The following is a 22,473-nucleotide window of genomic DNA, read 5'->3' on the forward strand; positions in this document are numbered from 1 at the left end:
CCCTGCTGGGTCAGGCTAGGGAGGGTCCCTCCAGTCCAGCCTCCCATCTCAACCAGGGGCCAGCCAGTTCCTCTGCAGGGCCAGCCACAGGGCAGAGAGGCCGAGGCCTTCCCCTGAGAAGACCCTCAGAAGAGCCCTGCTGGGTCAGGCCAGGGAGGGTCCCTCCAGTCCAGCCTCCCATCTCACCCAGGGGCCAGCCAGTTCCTCTGCAGGGCCAGCCACAGGGCAGAGAGGCCGAGGCCTTCCCCTGAGAAGACCCTCAGAAGAGCCCTGCTGGGTCAGGCCAGGGAGGGTCCCTCCAGTCCAGCCTCCCATCTCAACCAGGGGCCAGCCAGTTCCTCTGCAGGGCCAGCCACAGGGCAGAGAGGCCGAGGCCTTCCCCTGAGAAGACCCTCAGAAGAGCCCTGCTGGGTCAGACCAGGGAGGGTCCCTCCAGTCCAGCCTCCCGTCTCACCCAGGGGCCAGCCAGTTCCTCTGCAGGGCCAGCCACAGGGCAGAGAGACCGAGACCTTCCCCTGAGAAGACCCTCAGAAGAGCCCTGCTGGGTCAAGCCAGGGAGGGTCCCTCCAGTCCAGCCTCCCGTCTCACCCAGGGTCCAGCCAGTTTCTCTGCAGGGCCAGCCACAGGGCAGAGAGGCCGAGGCCTTCCCCTGAGAAGACCCTCAGAAGAGCCCTGCTGGGTCAGGTCAGGGAGGGTCCCTCCAGTCCAGCCTCCCGTCTCACCCAGGGCCCAGCCAGTTCCTCTGCAGGGCCAGCCACAGGGCAGAAAGGCCGAGGCCTTCCCCTGCTAAGGACCCCGGTAGAGCCCTGCTGGGTCAGGCTAGGGAGGGTCCCTCCAGTCCAGCCTCCGGTCTCATCCAGGGGCCAGCCAGTTCCTCTGCAGGGCCAGCCACAGGGCAGAGAGACCGAGACCGTCCCATGAGAAGACCCTCAGAAGAGCCCTGCTGGGTCAGGTCAGGGAGGGTCCCTCCAGTCCAGCCTCCCCTCTCACCCAGGGCCCAGCCAGTTCCTCTGCAGGGCCAGCCACAGGGCAGAAAGGCCGAGGCCTTCCCCTGCTAAGGACCCCGGTAGAGCCCTGCTGGGTCAGGCTAGGGAGGGTCCCTCCAGTCCAGCCTCCCGTCTCACCCAGGGGCCAGCCAGTTCCTCTGCAGGGCCAGCCACAGGGCAGAGAGTCCGAGGCTTCCCCTGAGAAGACCCTCAGAAGAGCCCTGCTGGGTCAGACCAGGGAGTGTCGTAGAATTATAGAATCATAGAGTTGGAAGGGGCCATACAGGCCATCTAGTCCAACCCCCTGCTCAACGCAGGATCAGCCCAAGGCATCCTAAAGCATCCAAGAAAAGTGTGTATCCAACCTTTGCATGAAGACTGCTAGTGAGGGGGAGATCACCACCTCCTTAGGCAGCCTATTCCACTGCTGAACTACTCTGACTGTGAAATTTTTTTTTCCTGATATCTAGCCTATATCGTTGTACTTGAAGTTTAAACCCATTACTGCGTGTCCTCTTCTCTGCAGCCAACGGAAACAGCATCCTGCCCTCCTCCAAGTGACAACCTTTCAAATACTTAAAGAGGGCTATCATGTCCCCTCTCAACCTCCTTTTCTCCAGGCTGGACATTCCCAAGTCCCTCAACCTATCTTCATAGGGATGGTCCCTTGGCCCCAGATCATCCTCATCGCTCTCCTCTGTACCCTTTCAATTTTATCTACGTCCTTCTTGAAGTGAGGTCTCCAGAACTGCACACAGTACTGCAGATGTGGTCTGACCAGTGCCGTATACAATGGGACTATGACATCTTGTGATTTTGATGTGATGCCACTGTTGATACAGCCAAAAATGGCATTCGCCTTTTTTACCGCTGCATCACACTGCCTGCTCATGTTTAGTTTACAATCCACAAGTACCCCAAGGTTCACACACAGTGTTACCTAGAAGCGTATCCCCCATCCAGTAGGCATGCTTTTCATTTTTCTGACCCAGATGCAGAACTTTACACTTATCTTTATTAAATTGCATCTTGTTCTCATTTGCCCATTTTTCCATTGTGTTCAGATCTCGTTGAATTCTGTCTCTATTTTCCGGAGTATTTGCCAGTCCTCCCAATTTGGTGTCACCTGCAAACTTGATGAGTAGTCCCTCCACCCCCTCATCTAGATCATTAATAAATATGTTAAAAAGTACTGGGCCGAGCACCGAGCCCTGAGGTACCCCGCTACTCACCTCTCTCCAGTCTGATGAAACACCATTGACAACAACTCTTTGAATGCGGTTCTCTAACTATCCACCTATCTGAAAATCCAGATTGCAGTCCTTCAACTTATCCATCAGAACATCATGGGGAAACCTTGTCAAAAGCTTTACTAAAATCCAAGTAAATGACATCAACCAAATTTTCCCGATCCAGCAAGCCTGTTACTTGGTCAAAGGAAACTAGGTTGGTCTGGCAGGACCTGTTGGAGACAAATCCATGCTGACTTCCTTGGATCACCAAATTGTCCTCCAGATGTTTGCAGATCGCTCCCTTTAATATCTGCTCCATTATCTTCCCCACAACAGAGGTCAGACTCACTGGTCTGTAGTTTCCCGGGTCATCCTTCCTCGCTTTTTTGAAGATCGGAATAACATTTGCTCTCTTCCAGTCCTTAAAGAGGTTCCGAAGATGATGGACAAGGGCTGTGCAAGTTCTCTGGAAAGTTCTTTGAGTACTCTCGGGTGCATTTCATCCGGACCAGGGGATTTGAACTTATCCAGTGCAGCTAAATGCCTCTCGACAACCTCTCTATCCGTGTTAACCTGCCACCCAGACACTATCCTTTGGCTACGGCCATCTCTAGATGTGCCTAAACACTTTGACCTGTGGGAAAAAACAGATGTAAATAGGCACTAAGCCTTTCTGCTTTCTCTGCATCTTCCCTTTGTCCATCCGCACCCAACAGTGGGCCTATTGACTCCTTTACTTTACGTTTGCTCGTCACATAACTGAAAAATCTTTTCTTGTTACAATGGGCTTCCCTGGCCAATCTTAGCTCACTCTCAGCTTTGGCCTTTCTGATGATTGATCTACAGTGCCTAGTAACCTGTAGGTACTCTTCTTTAGAGCTCTGTCCTTCCCTCCATTTCCTGAACATTTTCCTTTTCTTTCTTAGTTCCTCTTGAAGTTCTGTGTTCATCCAAATAGGCTTCTTAGAGCTCCTGCAGTGTTTTCGTCTTTCTGGGATAGTCATTGATTGAGCATGCAATAGCTCCTGTTTGAGTAGCGCCCACCCTTCACATGCTCCCTTCCCTTCCAGCATTCTCGTCCATGGTATGATACTCATCATGTCTCCGAGTTTATTAAAGTTTGCCTTACGAAAATCCAATATCCGCGTCTGGCTACAAGCTTCCTTGGCTCCCCATCTCAAAAGGAATTCTATGAGGACATGGTCACTTCCCCCTAGGGTCCCCACCTCCTTCACCTCATCCACCAACTCTTGCCTGTTGATCAGTATTAAGTCCACTATGGCTGAACCTCTTGTGGGTTCATCTACCATTTGATAGATGAAATTGTCAGCCAGGCAGGTCAGAAAGTTGCATGACTGAGCACACATCTGGGAAATTGAAGTCCCTCCAGTCCGGCTTCCTGTCTCACCCAGGGGCCAGCCAGTTCCTCTGCAGGGCCAGCCACAGGGCAGAGAGGCCGAGGCCTTCTCCTGAGAAGACTCTCAGAAGGGCCCTGCTGGGTCAGGCCAGGGAGGGTCCCTCCAGTCCAGCCTCCCATCTCCCCCAGGGGCCAGCCAGTTCCTCTGCAGGGCCAGCCACAGGGCAGAGAGGCCGAGGCCTTCCCCTGCTATGGACCCCAGAAGAGTCCTGCTGGATCAGACCAGGGAGGGTCCCTCCAGTCCAGCCTCCCGTCTCACACAGGGGCCAGCCAGTTCCTCTGCAGGGCCAGCCACAGGGCAGAGAGGCCGAGGCCTTCCCCTGCTAAGGACCCCAGAAGAGTCCTGCTGGGTCAGACCAGGGAGGGTCCCTCCAGTCCAGCCTCCCGTCTCCCCCAGGGGCCAGCCAGTTCCTCTGCAGGGCCAGCCACAGGGCAGAGAGGCCGAGGCCTTCCCCTGCTATGGACCCCAGAAGAGTCCTGCTGGATCAGACCAGGGAGGGTCCCTCCAGTCCAGCCTCCCGTCTCACACAGGGGCCAGCCAGTTCCTCTGCAGGGCCAGCCACAGGGCAGAGAGGCCGAGGCCTTCCCCTGCTAAGGACCCCAGTAGAGCCCTGCTGGGTCAGGCTAGGGAGGGTCCCTCCAGTCCAGCCTCCCATCTCAACCAGGGGCCAGCCAGTTCCTCTGCAGGGCCAGCCACAGGGCAGAGAGGCCGAGGCCTTCCCCTGCTATGGACCCCAGAAGAGCCCTGCTGGGTTAGACCAGGGAGGGTCCATCCAGTCCAGCCTCCCGTCTCCCCCAGGGGCCAGCCAGTTCCTCTGCAGGGCCAGCCACAGGGCAGAGAGGCCGAGGCCTTCCCCTGCTATGGACCCCAGAAGAGTCCTGCTGGATCAGACCAGGGAGGGTCCCTCCAGTCCAGCCTCCCGTCTCACCCAGGGGCCAGCCAGTTCCTCTGCAGGGCCAGCCACAGGGCAGAGAGGCCGAGGCCTTCCCCTGAGAAGACCCTCAGAAGAGCCCTGCTGGGTCAGACCAGGGAGGGTCCCTCCAGTCCAGCCTCCCGTCTCACACAGGGGCCAGCCAGTTCCTCTGCAGGGCCAGCCACAGGGCAGAGAGGCCGAGGCCTTCCCCTGCTATGGACCCCAGAAGAGTCCTGCTGGATCAGACCAGGGAGGGTCCCTCCAGTCCAGCCTCCCGTCTCACACAGGGGCCAGCCAGTTCCTCTGCAGGGCCAGCCACAGGGCAGAGAGGCCGAGGCCTTCCCCTGCTATGGACCCCAGAAGAGCCCTGCTGGGTTAGACCAGGGAGGGTCCATCCAGTCCAGCCTCCTGTCTCACACAGGGGCCAGCCACAGGGCAGAGAGGCCGAGGCCTTCCCCTGCTATGGACCCCAGAAGAGTCCTGCTGGATCAGACCAGGGAGGGTCCCTCCAGTCCAGCCTCCCGTCTCACCCAGGGGCCAGCCAGTTCCTCTGCAGGGCCAGCCACAGGGCAGAGAGGCCGAGGCCTTCCCCTGAGAAGACCCTCAGAAGAGCCCTGCTGGGTCAGGCCAGGGAGGGTCCCTCCAGTCCAGCCTCCCCTCTCACCCAGGGGCCAGCCAGTTCCTTTGCAGGGCCAGCCCCAGGGCAGAGAGGCCGAGGCCTTCCCCTGAGAAGACCCTCAGAAGAGCCTCCTGGGTCAGGCCCGAGAGGGTCCCTCCAGTCACCATGGCCTGTGACCCCCACCACAAAAGTGCCACGTTGGCCTGGGCAATGGCTATCCCGAAATGCCCCAGTGGTGTCATGATAGCTGCAGTATCTCTGTGCCGAAAGTTGGGATCGATCTTGCCTCCTGGCGGAGGGAAACTTGGTGTCAGAAAACGCCCTTTCGCTCTGGAGCCCCCTCCCCCCCCCGGAAACTCTCCCCTGTTGCTCTCCTGGTTTCTCCCCCCCCCCGGTTGCCAGGCAACCCCTCAGCAGCCTCCCTGCAGCCTCAGGCCCCCTCCCAGTCCAGGCCTCTCTGCCTGGGCAGACCAAGTGAACAGAAACAACACAATATTCAGTTCAGTTCAGTTAGTTTTATTACGGCCATAGACCAGCACCATATACTTCCCTTTTAAATAAAGCTGTTTACCCCCCTAAAGTGACATTTCCAGAACCTCAGAAATTAATCAGTTTGAGGTGATTAGAACGGAAGTGGAAGGGAGCCGGCCGCAGCAGGGGCTTGGGTGGTATTGTGCTCTTGGCTGCTTCTCTTCTGGCCTCCATGGCTGATCCGCGTTCCTCGTCCTTAGCTGAGGCAGTAAGACAAGTCGCCCAACAGCAGCACGCCCAGGCCTCGGAGGCAGAGGAAAGCAAGGCCATCCTGGGACGGCTGCAGGTAATGGCCCTTGGCTAAGCAGGGAAGGGGCTAAGCCAGGGCGTGGCACGAAGCTGTGCAGGGAGGATTGTGAGGAGATCTAGAGCAGGGGTAGTCAAACTGCGGCCCTCCAGATGTCCATGGACTACAATTCCCAGGAGCCCCCTGCCAGTGAACGCTGGCAGGGGGCTCATGGGAATTGTAGTCCATGGACATCTGGAGGGCCGCAGTTTGACTACCCCTGCTCTAGAGGGATCTGTTGAGGGTGGGCGAGTGGGCGAGGATCCATAAGAGCTGCTTGGTAGAAGAAAATTCTGTTAGCCTCTAAGGTTTTTCTGCAAAAGACATGCACAAAAGGGGGTGACTCTGCTTCGGATTGCACGGTTAGTGTCGGTTTTTGAAAAGTACTCTAGAGTTTGGGCTCCACACAGAAAGGGCCTTTTCCAGAGAAGGGGATGTGAATCTCTCTGTACTTTCTACCATACTTCAGCTTTCTCTACGGCTAAGAACAACTGCATGAAGATTTTATTTTGTTAAAAATATTTCAAACACCCTGCTAACAAAATGGCTACATGCCCCAACTTTTTATTTATTTATTTGATTTTTATACCGCCCTTTCATACTAATTGTTCCTGTGTTTTGCTTTCTAACACGGGTCCCCAAGATCTGACCCTGTGGGCATCTTGTGAATCCGGACAAAGGTCTGTGGGCCCAGTCACAAAATGGCTGCAGCAGCCGACAACCACCAACGGTTGGGGAGCAAGCATCCATGACTCTAGTAATAGCCCTTCAGCGCACCGGGGAGAAACTGCCCTTTTATCTGCACAACCAAAAGCCTCCTTAGCCCCCTCAGCTTTCTGAAAGCCCTTGGTGGGCACCAGGGAAAGTCCTGGCAGGCACTGTCTTACATACAAAAGTCTGTTGCCGTGTTTAAGAAGCCTCCCCGGACCCGGGAGATCTCCCTCGTAACTGGCCTGTCTCAAATGGTTAATTCTTGAGCAAGGTGATGAAGCCAGTGGGGGCAGGATGACTTCAGACTTCCCTGGAGGAGGAAACGCTTCAGATCCTTTCCATCCTGGGTTCAGGCCTCATGGTGGGACCGAAGCAGCCTTGGTCAGCCTGATGGACGACTTGCCTGGGAAATGGGCAGAAGGCACGTGACCATGTTGCTTCTCCTGGACCACTCAGTGACTTTCAAAATAATGGTATTTTACTGGATTGCCTTTCCAGACTAGGATTGGGAAGCACCGTTTTGCAGCATGTCTGGTCTTGCTTACATGGAGGGAAGGTTTGAGAAGGTGGGACTGGCTGGGAGACTTTGGCTCCGTCCCTTGGCCTTTGGCCAACTTTTTATCATTCTTAAATATCAACGTGAAACCGCTCAATGACTGATTATGCATGAGGTGGACTGGCTTCGGGGTAAATCCCCAATGATGCCTGACATTGCCACCATCCCGGGTGCCTCCGAACCTTGGCCAGACCCAGGCCCTCAGTAAGAGAACGCGGATTCTTCCATGTTTCCAGAGCTGCCGCAGGCTGGGGCAAGGGCTAGGTCAGGCCAGCCTCATGCATAATCGGAGGAGCCAGGCCAAAGACCCCCCCCCTGTGCGTAAGTGGGGAACGGCGGGGCATCCCGCCCTGCTGCAATGTGGCTGCCACTGTGCATAATCAGTCAATGAGGTCATCTGGATATATGGTCTGTTAGCACTCTGCAGAGGAAACTCTGATCTATCTCCCACTTCCAGCTGATAATCAGGAAGGCTGTAAGAGGCATTTTTGGGTGGATGCAGCCTAGGAAACCAAAGTTTAATCTGACAAAACGGTAGTGCTACTGTTGGACAGAAGGTCTGACCTGGGATTTAAGGTGTTACCTGTTCTGGATTGAGTTGCACTGGCCTGAAAGGAAGAGGTCCATAATCAGGGTGCTCTTGACCCAGGCCTGGTGCTGGATAAGCAAGTAGCAGCTGTGAGCAATAGTGTCCTTTACAAGCTTTGGCTGGGTAGCCAACTGAGGCCTCTCCTGATCAGGTAAGGTGTGGCCACTGTAGTAAATGCCTTGGCTACGGTTAGAGCCTCTGCTTGGCATGCAGAGGGTCCTGTGTTTGATCCCGACACCTCCAGTTAAAAAGACCAGGCAGGAAGTGATAAGAAAGGTGATTGCCTGAGACACTGAAGAGCCGCTGCCAGTCTGAGGAGACCAATGATCTGATTCAGTGTCAGGCAGATTCTAGATTAGATTACTGTGGTGCATTCTATGTGAGGCTGCCATTGAGAGGTATCCAGAAACTTCGGTTGGTGCAGAATGCCATACCCACTCCAGTCTGGGCCCATCTTCACTAGCTTTCAATCTGATTCTGGTTACAATTCAGATGCTGACATTGACCTTTAATGCCAGGTATGGCTTTGGACTAAAGTGTGAAGGAACACCTACTCCTTTATGAACCTTCCGAATTATTACGGTACTCTTCAGGGGCCGTTTCAGAGACCTCCAGCACTGAAGATTATTTGAGCGGCACCCTGAGACAAAGCCTCCTCAGTCACAGCACCAGCACTCTGGACTCCTCTGCTGGGGGCTTCTGTCTGTCCCCTTCTGTTGCTGTCTTCCACAAGCTGGTGAAGGCTTGTGCTTCTTTGGTTGTTCCCTCAGTCCTTTATGCCATATGTTTTAGTTGCTGATTACAGGTCTATGGATATAGACCAAGGTATGGATGGATGTTATGTGTATATGTATGTGTATATTTATTTATTTACCACCATTTCCGAACTAGCCAGCTCATGGGGGTTTACAGATTGTAAAAGCCATAAAATACAATAAGATGCAGGCAGACTCTTTATTACGGTCATAGACCAGCCTAAGATTAGGTGATAACCAGAATTTAAAACATCTTGAAATAAAGTAATACAAAATAAAACACGCAGTATGAATGTATACAAACACGGCTCTCTGGTTCACATGGCACAGACCATTCTTATTGTGAGTTTTCATAGCTGGCAACACTATCAGTTGTGTCATTATTTGTATCTGTAAGCAGCAAAGAAGTGTAAAATTGTCCTGGATGCCCTGGAAATTGGCGTAAAAGTGGTAGAATGAAACTAGTACGGATGTCATTATAGTATTGACATTGAAGGACATTGAGTATGTTCCATGGTTTCTATATGTCCAGATCCATAGGGCAATTCCTTTTGAGATAAGATATTTTTCTATATCTTCTATTACAGTTGAGGGGAGAACATTACAGCATGCTAAAGTGAAGGCCCTCCTATGACTAGGTACTTCAAGTTTGGTTAGGTATGTCATAGGGAAGGACAAATATCTATTGGGTTCTCTGACTAAAGGATGGGTTATTGGCTAGATCTTATTGGCATTCTATGTCAGTTAATCTCTGCTTAACAGCTTCTTTGGCCTGATCATATCCCATACACAGCAGGAGCTCAGGAGAGAACCCCAAGAGTGCAGTTTTAGTTCTCACATTTCATTGCCATAAAGATTGGTAGCCATCCTTGGTTGTTAGTGGGGCAAGGCATGAGGGGAAAAGGATAATCTAAGCCTATTACTTAGAGCAGTCAGCCATGCCCTAGCCTCCATCTTCATAAAACTTGTCTCAAGTCTCAGGGTAGCATTAGAGAAATGGTTCTCAACCTGGGGGTCCGGGCCCCTTTGGGAGTCGAACGACTCTTTCACAGGGGCCGTGGCAGGGAGAGCAGCCTTCTGCAGGCACCTACACTCAGCCGCCAGCCACTCCAGCAGCGCCCCTGGGGAAAAAAAACAATTTATATACAGTCATGAACAATGGATCTTCGTGCCATTGATCAGTTTCAGTTTAATTTCTTTAAAAGAACACTTGCATAATTTTATGGTTGTGGGTCACCACAACATGAGGACTTGCATAAGGAAGGCTGAGAACCACTGCTTTAGAAAGACACTTTGGCATATGAAGAGCTGATCTTAAAATTTAGATTGAACACTCTCCAGTGGTGCAGGGTTAGAGAAGGGACCCAACTGTCTGCCGTATAGTAGACGTGACACTGACTTGGCTTCATACAATTTAAGTACTGCAGGTATGTAGTGTCCACCTCTTGATTTTAAAATTTAAGAATAGCCTTTGCACATTTGCACATTTCTGTTCACTAATGACCACATAGTCCCCATGGGCTTTTGAGTTCCCATGGGCTTTTGAGTCTGAAAAACCACCCCCAAGTATTTGAAATTGGAGGAATGATCCATCAATGATCCAGGAATGTCTCGTAGGTCTTTTGGCAAATTACATGATTTTGGTTTTCTGACAATTGAGTTCTAAATGGTCCTTTTCACAGTATAATGATAAAGCTCTCAGGGCTCTTTTAATTCCAGTAGGTGTTCTTGGTAGAATTACTGTGTCATCTACTTAGAGCAAGATTGAAAGGTGTCTTCCAGTAGATGAAAATTCATATTACAACGATGGCCCACAATACCATTAATGTAGAAATTAAAAAGAAGTGGGGCATCCTTGTTTGACACCTTTTTGAGTTTTAGTAGCTCTGGAAAAATGACCTTGGGAGTTGTATCGCACTTTAAGAAAAGTTTTCTTATGCAGAGTATGTATCCGATCTTCAAAAAAGGGAGGAAGGATGACCCGGGAAACTACAGACCAGTGAGTCTGACCTCTGTTGTGGGGAAGATAATGGAGCAGATATTAAAGGGAGCGATCTGCAAACATCTGGAGGACAATTTGGTGATCCAAGGAAGTCAGCATGGATTTGTCTCCAACAGGTCCTGCCAGACCAACCTAGTTTCCTTTTTTGACCAAGTAACAGGTTTGCTGGATCGGGGAAATTTGGTTGATGTCATTTACTTGGATTTTAGTAAAGCTTTTGACAAGGTTCCCCATGATGTTCTGATGGATAAGTTGAAGGACTGCAATCTGGATTTTCAGATCGTTAGGTGGATAGGGAATTGGTTAGAGAACCGCACTCAAAGAGTTGTTGTCAATGGTGTTTCATCAGACTGGAGAGAGGTGAGTAGCGGGGTACCTCAGGGTTCGGTGCTCGGCCCGGTACTTTTTAACATATTTATTAATGATCTAGATGAGGGGGTGGAGGGACTACTCATCAAGTTTGCAGATGACACCAAATTGGGAGGACTGGCAAATACTCCGGGAGATAGAGACAGAGTTCAACGAGATCTGAACACAATGGAAAAATGGGCAAATGAGAACAAGATGCAATTCAATAAAGATAAGTGTAAAGTTCTGCATCTGGGTCAGAAAAATGAAAAGCATGCCTACTGGATGGGGGATACGCTTCTAGGTAACACTGTGTGTGAACGAGACCTTGGGGTACTTGTGGATTGTAAACTAAATATGAGCAGGCAGTGTGATGCAGCGGTAAAAAAGGCAAATGCCATTTTGGGCTGTATCAACAGAGGCATCACATCAAAATCACAAGATGTCATAGTTCCATTGTATACGGCACTGGTCAGACCACACCTGGAGTACTGTGTGCAGTTCTGGAGGCCTCACTTCAAGAAGGACATTGATAAAATTGAAAGGGTACAGAGGAGAGCGACGAAGATGATCTGGGGCCAAGGGACCAAGCCCTATGAAGATAGGTTGAGGGACTTGGGAATGTTCAGCCTGGAGAAAAGGAGGTTGAGAGGGGACATGATAGCCCTCTTTAAGTATTTGAAAGGTTGTCACTTGGAGGAGGGCAGGATGCTGTTTCTGCTGGCTGCAGAGGAAAGGACACGCAGTAATGGGTTTAAACTTCAAGTACAACGATATAGGCTAGATATCAGGAAAAAGTTTTTCACAGTCAGAGTAGTTCAGCAGTGGAATAGGCTGCCTAAGGAGGTGGTGTGCGCCCCCTCACTGGAAATCTTCAAGCAAAGGTTGGATACACACTTTTCTTGGATGCTTTAGGATGCTTAGGGTTAATCCTGCGTTGAGCAGGGGGTTGGACTAGATGGCCTGTATGGCCCCTTCCAACTCTATGATTCTATGATTCTATGATTCTATGATTCTATTAAATAAAGGAGACAGAAATCAAGCGAGGAATTCTCCATTTTCCCCGTAGTTTTGTCCATAAAAGCAGCATGTTGTTGTTGTTGTTGTTGTTAGGTGAAAAGTCGTGTCCGACCCATCGCGACCTCATGGACAATGATCCTCCAGGCCTTCCTGTCCTCTACCATTCCCCAGAGTCCATTTAAGTTTGCACCTACTGCTTCAGTGACTCCATCCAGCCACCTCATTCTCTGTCATCCCCTTCTTCTTTTGCCCTCGATCGCTCCCAGCCTTAGGTTCTTCTCCAGGGAGTCCTTCCTTCTCATGAGGTGGCCAAAGTATTTGAGTTTCATCTTCAGGATCTGGCCTTCTAAGGAGCAGTCTGGGCTGATCTCCTCTAGGACTGACCGGTTTGTTTGCCTTGCAGTCCAAGGGACTCACAAGAGTCTTCTCCAGCACCAGAGTTCAAAAGCCTCAATTCTTTGACGCTCGGCCTTCCTTATGGTCCAACTTTCGCAGCCATACATTGCATCTGGGAAGACCATTGCCTTGACTAAACGCACTTTTGTTTGCAGGTTGATGTCTCGGCTTTTTAGGATGCTGTCTAGATTTGCCATAGCTTTCCTCCCCAGGATCAAGCGTCTTTTAATTTCTTTGTTGCAGTCCCCATCTGCAGTGATTTTGGGGCCCAGGAAAGTAAATCTGAAACTATCTCAATTCCTTCCCCATCTATTTGCCAGGAATTGAGGGGGCTGGATGCCATGATCTTCGTTTTCTTTATGTTGAGTTTCAAGCCAACTTTTGCACTCTCCTCCTTCACCCGCATCAACAGGCTCTTTAGTTCCTTTTCACTTTCTGCCATTAGAGTGGTATCATCTGCATATCTGAGGTTGTTGATATTTCTCCCTGCAATCTTGATCCCAATTTGTGACTCCTCTAACCCCGCCTTTCTCATGATGTGCTCCGCATATAAGTTAAATAGGCAAGGCGACAGTAGATAGCCTTGCCGAACTCCTTTCTCAATTTTGAACCAATCAGTGATTCCATGCTCGGTTCTCACTGTTGCTTCTTTACCGCCATATAGGTTTCTCAAGAGACAAATAAGATGCTCAGGTATTCCCATCTCTTTAAGAACTTGCCACAATTTGTTGTGCCCCACACAATCAAAGGCTAAAGCATAGTCAATGAAGCAGAAGTAGAAGTTCTTCTGGAACTCCCTAGCTTTCTCCATGATCCAGCGTATGTTGGCAATTTGATCTCTAGTTCCTCTGCCTCTTTGAAATCCTTCCTGTACTTCTGGAAGTTCTCGGTCCACATATTGCTGGAGCCTAGCTTGTAAAATTTTGAGCATAACTTTGCTAGCATGAGAAATGAGTACAGTGGTGCGGTAGTTTGAACATTCTTTGGCATTGCCCTTCTTTAGGATTGGAATGTAAACTGACCTTTTCCAATCCTCTGGCCATTGTTGAGTTTTCCAAATTTGCTGGCATATTGAGTGTAGCACTTTTACTGCATCGTCTTTTAAGATTTTGAATAGTTCAACTGGAATGCTGTCACCACCACTAGCTTTATTGTTGCTCCAACTTCCTAAGGCCCATTTGACTTCACATTCCAGGATGTCTGGCTCCAGGTTAGTAACTACATCATGGTTATCAGGGATGTTAAGCTCGCTCTTGTATAGTTCTTGTATTGTCCATAAAAGCAGCATACATTGCAGAAAAGATGTTTTCTGATAAGAAGTTGCAATATCAGGCATTGATCGATAGTAGATCAACCCTCTCTAAAACCAGCTTGCTCCTCTGCAAGTATATTTTCCTGTTCAAGCCAGTCTTGGAATTTGCATGTTTTATTTTGTACTACTGTATTGTAGGATGTTTTAAATTCTGGTTTTAATATTATTAAATATTATTAAACCGTCATGAGACAGGTTAGCTTTACCCTACTGATGCTGCCTTACTGGAATTATTTTGGCTTTATGAAGTGTGTTTGAGATTGGTTCTAAAATGTGATGTTATTTTGTATGGAACTGGTGGCCTTTCTGAAGACAGAACGCTGGGATATAGATTTGTAAATAAGTAATAAATATATTTTCTCTGTAGACTCAGCTCCAGGACTTTGAGACTCAAATAAATTGGTTCGTAACAGAAACAAAGGCAGTGGAAAGGCAAATATGTCATCAAGAAGAATCCATAACAGCCACAAACAATCACTGTGAAGCTTTGCAAATGCACATTGCAGCTTTGTATGCTGAGAATGTAAAGATGAAGTTTGACATCGAAACATTGCAAGAAGAGTTTAAAATGCTGCTGCTAAGAAACAAGGCCTACAATGAAAACATCAGAGCTCACAAATGCCAATTTGAGGAGGAAGAAAGCAAATGGCCACTTATGGTTGAGGTTGCAAACAAAAGAGCCACAATCAAAGACTTGATTGCCAGGAAGGAGGAATTAATGTCTGATCTTCCGAATTCTGAAGGAAATGATGTTAACTCAGTCCAGGTATGATGAGCTTGCCTTCATAGTTGTTCTGTCTGCTGTGCAATGAGCTGTGCATTGTCCCACAGCATCTTCATTTGAGGACATATCTGGTGGAAGGACAGCTGAAATGGTGTCTGATTACTGCAGAATGTGAGAGAAACACTCTGAACACAGGCAGGTCATTTGGGTTGTCTGAAGCAAAATAACAAAGCTATAGCCTAGGAGCGCCTTTAAGAGCATCAAGCTTGAATGCTGGGCATAAACTTTCATGTGCATGCACACTGGAGTGAAATTTTGCTCACTTCGAACACAGCTACGGCAGTTGTAGAATCATAGAATCAGTTGGAAGGGATCTCCAGTCCAGCCCCCTACAGAATGGAGAAAATGTACAACTCTCCACGCAAAGTGAACCCAATTCCATGTCCAGATGATGCTTCCCCCCCTAAAAAAAAGGAGAATCCCTGATCAGTCTGATCTAGAGGAAACTTGTCTTCTGATCCCAAAGTGGCCATAAGCATTTCCCTGGGCATGCAAGAACTAAGCTTAGACACCATCCCTTCTCCCCACCCAACTACAATCTGCCTAAATTCATAGAATCAGCATTTCTGTCTATCCTCTGCTTAAAAACTTCCAAAGACGCAGAACCCACTACCTCCCGAGGAAGCTGTTCCACTGAGGAACCATTCTAACTGCCAGGAACGTCTTCCAGATGTTAAGCCAAAATTCTTTTGAATTAATTTCATCCCATTGGTTCTTGTCCAACCCTCTTGGGCAATAGAAAACAACTCTGCTCCATCTTTCTCTATGACAGCCCTTCAAATATTTGAAGATGGTAATCATATTCCCTCTTAGTTGTCTTCTCTCCAGGCTAAACAGACCAAACTCTCTCAACCGTGGGTGGATAGGTAGTTGTGAGATTTGTAAGATAACGGAATATCCCAGAAGCGGGGAGAACATACACTGTTGTTAGAGGAGCCCAGAATCTGTGTATCCTGATCTTCTAGTCTCTGTGATATTAGCTTTAGTATCGTCCTTTCATCTTGCATGCTAAGGAATGAGATGTCCAGACCCATAATTTGAAGTTTGGAGCCAGCTGAAAGAATAAGGGTCACTCAAAAGGTTAATTAACAAACTACCCGTTTGAGCATGGAAATGAATTTTTAACCAGTATTTAAAGGACTGAGACCAAGCCCAGGCTTCTAGACTCTGTTGGCCAAGTTCTGCTACAAGTGTATGATTGGCCACACAGTTTGGGACTCCTAGCAATCTGAAAAAGAAAGATTGGATGTTCTCTAATTTATTATTAAATATGGGATTCCATAAAGTATCTGAGGAATTATTTTGGCATTGTAGATTTTAATGGCTGCTTGAAGGTTTTTGTTGCCTTTTTGATGATAAAACTTGGCTAAAAGGGACAACTGGCCTTTTGCAGATTTGATTGTTTTTTCTCTATGGTTGGCCCAACTGTTATTATAAGTAAAGTTTATGCCTAAATACCTGTAGTGATTGACCTGTATTATATGTTTACCATTTATTATCCAGGTCTTTGCAAATACCATGATCTTCGTTTTTTCAAAGTTTATTTTTAGTTGATTGTCACTACAGTAATCTCCGAATGACCAGAGATAGCGTATTAGGCCAACTCGAGTTCTAGATAAGATAACTGTGTCAACTGCGTATAAAAGAAGTGGAGTGGGTCTTTGGTGTATTTCTGACTTTAAAAAGCTAAAACCGTACAATGATCTAAGGTAGTGTATCCCTTCCTAAACCCTATTTGCTCTGGCCCTATGATGTAATTGTTGGATGTCCAGTTTATAAAGATATTTTGCAAAGAGCTTACCTACGGCTGACAATAGACTGATGGGTCGGTAGTTTTTCCTTTTTTATATATTGGGGTTATAATGGAATTTAGCCATGAATCTGCGATTAGTCCCGTTTGGTTGCTTTTTGTAAACCGATGTGCTAGAGGCACAGCCCCCCCAGTCAGTATAATGAATAATCAAGTCTGGAGGGATCCCATCTGGACCGGGTGACTTATGAGGTTTTAGAGATTTTATCAGTTCAGAAATCTCAGCAGGTTCAACGCTTGGCCAACAGGGAAGGGAAGAGGATTGTCCAATGGACAGTTGAGGGTCTAGTGAAGATGATAATGTGAACAATGTGGAAAAATGGTCCACCCATTTGGAAGCTGGAATAGGACACACAGTTTTATTTGACTTGTTTGTTAAGGCATTGGTCACAGTTCTCCAGCATATCCGGTTATCAGATGAATTTAGTGCTTTGCTTAATGATTCCCAGTTTCTGTTGTGGAACTTGGATTTTTTTTTAGCAACAAGAGACTGGTATTCGGCTTTAGTTCTGAGATAGTGGGATTGGTCATCGAGAGATCTTGATTTATTGAATAGCCTGCAATAGTGCCTTAATAGTTTCTTTTCCAATAAGCATTCTTTATCAAACCAAGTAGGGGTTGGGAGGTTTTGATAGGTGATAAAAAAGCCCAATGACTGACTCATACAGTTGCAAAATAGAGTTAATGGAGTCTGCTGTAAGGAGCTTATGTCTCAAATCTTGCATTTGGGGAGAATTTATCACTTGCTCAATCTGAGGGATCAAGATTGGAGCCCAAGTTAATTTTCTAAAATTCAGGGGATAGTCTAAAGTTACAGAGTCTACCTTTGAATAGGAGTCCATCAAGTCTATCTTAACAGAGAGAATTAGAGGCATGTGGTCACTTTCTGTTCGACTGCCAACTACAAAGTTGCTGATCCGACTAACAAGGGACCAGGAGACACAAACGAAATCAATGACGCTATTACCTCTAGTCGAAAGATGAGTATACTCATTTGAGTTTGGGAATTTTTTAGAGCCATTTAGAATTTTTAAATTCATATCAGAGCACAATTTGATAAAATTTGTGCTCACCCTGTTGGATTTTGGGTCTATTCCATGATAAAGACATCTATTATTGATTCCTATTGGATTTGAATTTGTTAGGTACTTGGTTCCTGGTCTAGCATTGAAATCTCCAATAAGCCTGTTAATTCAGCCTGTGGATGGTCTCTTTTGAGGGTTGCAATATAATGTGTCACCTCTTCCCAGTTTAAATATCCCTCAGTAGCCTTCAAGATTGGGGGAAAATAGACGTTAACTAAGATAATACTTGGATTGGCATTAATTAAGAGAGCTTGGGCATATGGGGGGGGGGGGCGTCACCTAAATATGATGTTGTTTCTTTAAGATTTGTTTTCACAAGGAAGCAGAGGCCCATTCGGTTTCTGCCTCTTCCTCGTGATGCCAGGGCTGGGGTGCAAAAATTGTAGTATCCTTGTAAATGGACTTCACCTAGAACCCAAGTTTCCTGGAGGAGAATTATATCATAGGATTGTAGGAATGAACAAAAGTCAGTGTCTCCCCTCTTACAATGCCATCCTGCAATGTTCCATGCCAGTATTTGAAGGGTAGAGGATGAAGGTCTGAATTCTAGTCAGTTTGAGTCAGTTACTGGAGTAATTGAGTGAATAGAGGAGCTTCCAGGTTGAACATCTGTTGCCAATGTTTCAATAGTGTTGAGAGTGGTGTCTAGAACTACACATCCATTTTTGACAATTTAGTTTACATTGGGTCAAAGTGTTAGAATGGGGGTGCACTTGGATTTCATTAGTTACACTCACCTCTATACTATTATGTGTTTCAGTTAGATCAATTAACTCAATTAGTGGGAGATCTTGCTCCATTGTAATTGATGGAGTTAAGGAAGGCGTAGGTGAGTGAGGTTTTATTAACTTTGACAGTTTGTTACTTAAATTGCTTAGTTCGGTTATTATATTAATTTATATTAATTATATTAATTTGGAGTTCAGGAGAAAGCAAGGTGGACACCACATTTTCCTCTAGGGAATTGTCATGCAAATGGAGTTCTTTATTTCCAGAATCTGAGAGTACTTTTAGAAGATTCTGTTCAAAGTTAGGCATTTCTTCCCTAGTATTTGCTGTTTTTTCCTGATGGGAGCTTTGATGTCGGGGTCCATTGGGTTCCTTCAAGTTCCTAGATTTCTTATTGAAGTAATTTGTCTTTTGAAAGGATGCCAACAGTGGGACAGTAAAGAGGTGTAAATATACTCTTGAAGGAATTATTCCCTTGGATTGGAGGTAGCTCCGTTGATTTAACAGTAGGGATGGGGAGTTTGGTCCCCCTAAAGCTTAAAATTACTCTTTGTGAAGTTTTAGAGATATTTAAATTTTCATAGGAGATCAAGTCAATCTGATTAATACTTAGTCCTAGCAACAGGGTCAGGTGTTTTTTAATTTGGTGACTTGACAGCCAGGGCGGGAGAAAGTTTCTGTATTTAAAGATTGATAAACAGATTTTAGTTCGTTGAAGAACTAATTTTTGCTGTTGCTCATTTGTATCAGATTCCTTATAATGATTTGTGGTGGCATTAACTTCTTTACTCCAAACTGAAGCATTCCTGTCAGAGGATTCATGGGTGGTTAATAAGTTTTTGTTTATCTGCGCTAGTTTTGCATCAATATCCTTCATCCCTGTAAAAATTAAGTCAACAGTTCTTGCCACCAGCTTTAAAATCAATTCACAGTTATTATTTACTGAGTCACTCAATACAGGCTCAATACCTAGTAGGGAATTATCAGATGAGACCTTGACATTGGGATCCAACTCTACAGGGACAGTGCCATCTAACCCAGGGTTTACCGAACTGTCCAATGAGAAGTATGTGAAGCAAGAGGGGAAACCACCACAATAACATCATTTAAAACAACAGGGAAACAGTGGACGGAAAACTAACTTTGCATTGAAGGGAGCAAAGTCTGTGCAGAAGGAAAAGAAAGCCAGGCATAGTGCACGTGCATAGTGAAAGTGAGGTGACATGCAGAATGGGAAAAAAAACACGACGGGAATGAAGAGTAAAAGTGAAGGCAAACACCCATGCAGAAAAGGCCCCAGTCAGAAGCCAAGTACTGGGATGGGGGGGGGGGCAACAACAAAGGGTACCCGATTGGTAGGCAGCCCCTCCTTTTGCAGAGGCACTTCCATTGGCACAGACATAAAGGGGATTTTCCCCCAGGCTCCCTTGACCCCCAGAAGCAGAACTGGGGTGATCAGCAACACACACATATATATATATATATGAACCATTCTTACTGTGTACTATTCCCTCTCCTGTGCATAGGGTGAAATGGCATCTTTAGAAAGTGAAATCAATATATTGAGAGAAGATGTCTGTCAAAAGCAAAATACACTCCAAGATGAAAAAAATATTCAAGCTAGGCTACAAAAAGAAATTGAGGTGAGTTCCAGCCTTCTGACTAGAGTGTGTATCTCACCCTGTTGTGGCTTATGCATTGTGGGAATTTATGCATTAGTATAAATGCTAATCTCTGCATAATCCCAATAGTCTGAACACAAATCTTAATTGGACGAGTTCACTATCTCACAAACATGTATGTGAAAACCAAGTAGTCATAACTGGAAACTTCTAGTCATGCTTGCCTGAGCTTGGCTCCTGTGGACCTTGCTTGCGTGCCCAGGAAAATGCTAATTGCCACTTTGGGGTCAGAAGGCAAATTTCCTCCAGACCAGACAGACCAGGGATTCTAGAGGGGTTTTTTTGGGGGGGGGGGGGCATCATCTGAACATGGAATTGGGGTCACTGTGGGTGGGCAGGTAGTCATGAATTTCCTGCATTCTGCAGACAGTTGGCCTACAGGACCCTAGATGTCCCTTCCAATTCTATGATTCTATGCCTCTGTTTTTAGTTGACCCAGAGTCTTCACAGGATGGGAAAAACATGCACATTTCCTAGGCTCCCACAAAAATTAAGTAGTAGTAGTAGTAGTAGTAGTAGTAGTAGTAGTAGTAGTAGTAGTAGTAGTAGTAGTAGAAGAAGAAGAAGCAGCTTCCAGTTGCCTTCCCTTTCCTCTCCCCTCAGCAGACACCCTGTGAGGTGGGTGAGGCTGAGAGAGTTCTGATAATACTGAAGAAGAAGAAGAGTTGTTTCTTATATGCCACTTTTCTCTACCCAAAGGAGGCTCAAAGTGGCCTACAGTCGCCTTCCCTTTCCTCTCCCCACAACAGACACCCTGTGAGGGAGGTGAGGCTGAGAGAGCCCTGATATTCCTGCTCGGTCAGAGCAGTTTTCTCAGTGCTGTGGTGAGCCCAAGGTCACCCAGCTGTGGGAGCAAATCCACTAGCATCTGGCTGTTTCCCCTGATGTACAACAGTGGCCTTCCCTGTATTCTGATGATTCTCTCTCCACCACCGGAACCCAGGTCCTGGTCAGGTAACTACTGGTTTGAGCAGCTGACTGAATCATAGAGTTGGATGGGGCCGTCTGGTCCAAACCCCAGCACAAAGTAGGACTGATGACAAAAATGGCAACATGATGCTGAATTGCAGGAGTGGCGAGAGCTGATCTGATGATGCTGAGGAGATTTCATTTACCTGCCTGGGGACTGCCCCAAAGTGGGGCTGGGTGACTGTTCTTCTTCTTCTCCAGAGCCCACTGCTGGAAACCTGCTGCTTTACTTGATTTTCAGATCCGTGTGTACAGGAATCTGCTCTCTGGGGCTGAGAAGTCATTAGTATGCTGGCCGTGCCCCACTGGCCTCTTGCTCAACTTCTGTTTAGCCCACCAGCGATCAGGGATTGGGCTGAGTCCATAGATGACCGCATCAGTCAGCCCTTGCGTTCATTGCAGGCAGTAGGAGAGACTCAAAGCTATTTTGAAATCTTAAGATTCTTTATACCAGTAATTTAGAAATCTAAATAAATAAATAAATAAATAAATAACTCAAAGGGGTCCATCAAAGGCAGCCCTGAAGAATCACTCATGTCAAACACCAAGCCCATTGGAATACCTCTCCAATTAATGTTGGTAGAAGAACTGGAAGAACTGCAGGTTAGGTGAAATTATGCATTATGAGTAAACCACCCATTTCCATGTGTTGATTCCATTTTTGTTGCACTTCAAATTTCGAGTATGGCTTTTTGTTGAAGTCTTTAATAATCTATGAAATCCCAAATGTTGCATGTTGTATTTGGTGGTTCTCAGTATTTTGTGCTTACCTTAACAGGTGGAGAATAAAAGGTGTGGCGCTATCCTAAAACGGTTGCATTGCCAGGTGACTAAGTTGCAGGCCAGCCAGAGGCAGGGCCAACGGCGCCTTCAGCAGGTGGAAAGCCAGGCGGCCGCCTTGAGAGAGCTCCTCGGGGGGACTGACTGACTGACTGGACCTTGGTGGGAATCCAAGAAACCCCTTGGGACGATACGCGGCTTCCTTGGCCAAATGGGCCCTCCTGTAAGGTCGGGGTTTTGACCCCTGCAGAAGGAGATGAATTAATAATATTTTAGTTTGTTCCTTAAGTGCAAGTTTTTGTTTCTTTAACAATATATATTCACTTGAAAAAAACTACACTGAGATTTTTTCTCCTGGTATGTTTCCCTTTGTCGTTTTCCAGAAGAGGATAACAACAGACTCCTCAAGACTGTGTTGTGAGTCACAACATGGTTACAGCGTAATTAAAAGAGATCAACCGAAGGGAACCTGAGCAGCCACGTCGTGTTCCCTTGTGCGGGGGGGGGGGGGAGAACGCTCTTGCTTTGCACTCATTATCTTGTTGTTCATCCTACTGTTCACAAATACAAGTTCTCTTTTTGCTTCAGCCTTCAGTCTGTAACTGAATATTTGTTAAGAAAATAATTGCTTTATGTTATAAATAATTGACATGTAACTAGGATAGCTTTGAACGTAACATTCCAGTTTTTCTTTATAATTATTATGTACATTGTATTATTATATTTAGTAATGTGCCTAAAGGTGGTTGAACAGAGGCAGCGTACATTAATGACTACTCCAATCATAACGTGTACCAGCTCAGAAATCATTCACAAGGACTTGCAGCTGGAGGTTTCCAGCCGGCCGCCCTGGGATTCCTCCCTCTGCCAGCATCTCCCCAACATGCTAAGACTGAGTGGCCCAAGCAGAGGCAGCCTTCCACCTGGGGAGGTCTGGTTCGGACAAAGAAGAAGAAGAAG

The 22,473-nt window shown here is 47.2% G+C and overlaps 1 protein-coding gene across 1 annotated transcript; it reads left to right on the forward strand.

Moving 5' to 3' along the window:
- The first annotated feature begins 5,614 nt into the window (after positions 1-5,614).
- On the forward strand, positions 5,615-22,034 carry CCDC122 (coiled-coil domain containing 122). The gene is made up of 4 exons (XM_077344287.1): positions 5,615-5,985; positions 14,042-14,440; positions 19,609-19,725; positions 21,512-22,034. Exons 1-4 carry the CDS (start codon positions 5,872-5,874, stop codon positions 21,659-21,661), a joined length of 780 nt encoding a protein of 259 aa, XP_077200402.1. The 5' UTR covers positions 5,615-5,871; the 3' UTR covers positions 21,662-22,034.
- Positions 22,035-22,473: the final 439 nt, after the last annotated feature.

Source organism: Paroedura picta, chromosome 6 (assembly GCF_049243985.1).
Source record: "Paroedura picta isolate Pp20150507F chromosome 6, Ppicta_v3.0, whole genome shotgun sequence".
NCBI classification, from domain to species: domain Eukaryota; kingdom Metazoa; phylum Chordata; class Lepidosauria; order Squamata; family Gekkonidae; genus Paroedura; species Paroedura picta.

Coding starts and splice junctions, on each gene's coding strand:
- CCDC122 (XM_077344287.1), top strand. CDS start 5,872: ATGGCTGATCCGCGTTCCTCGTCCTTAGCTGAGGCAGTAAGACAAGTC. Junction 5,986..14,041: donor CCATCCTGGGACGGCTGCAG/GTAATGGCCCTT, acceptor TTTTCTCTGTAG/ACTCAGCTCCAGGACTTTGA. Junction 14,441..19,608: donor ATGATGTTAACTCAGTCCAG/GTATGATGAGCT, acceptor TCCTGTGCATAG/GGTGAAATGGCATCTTTAGA.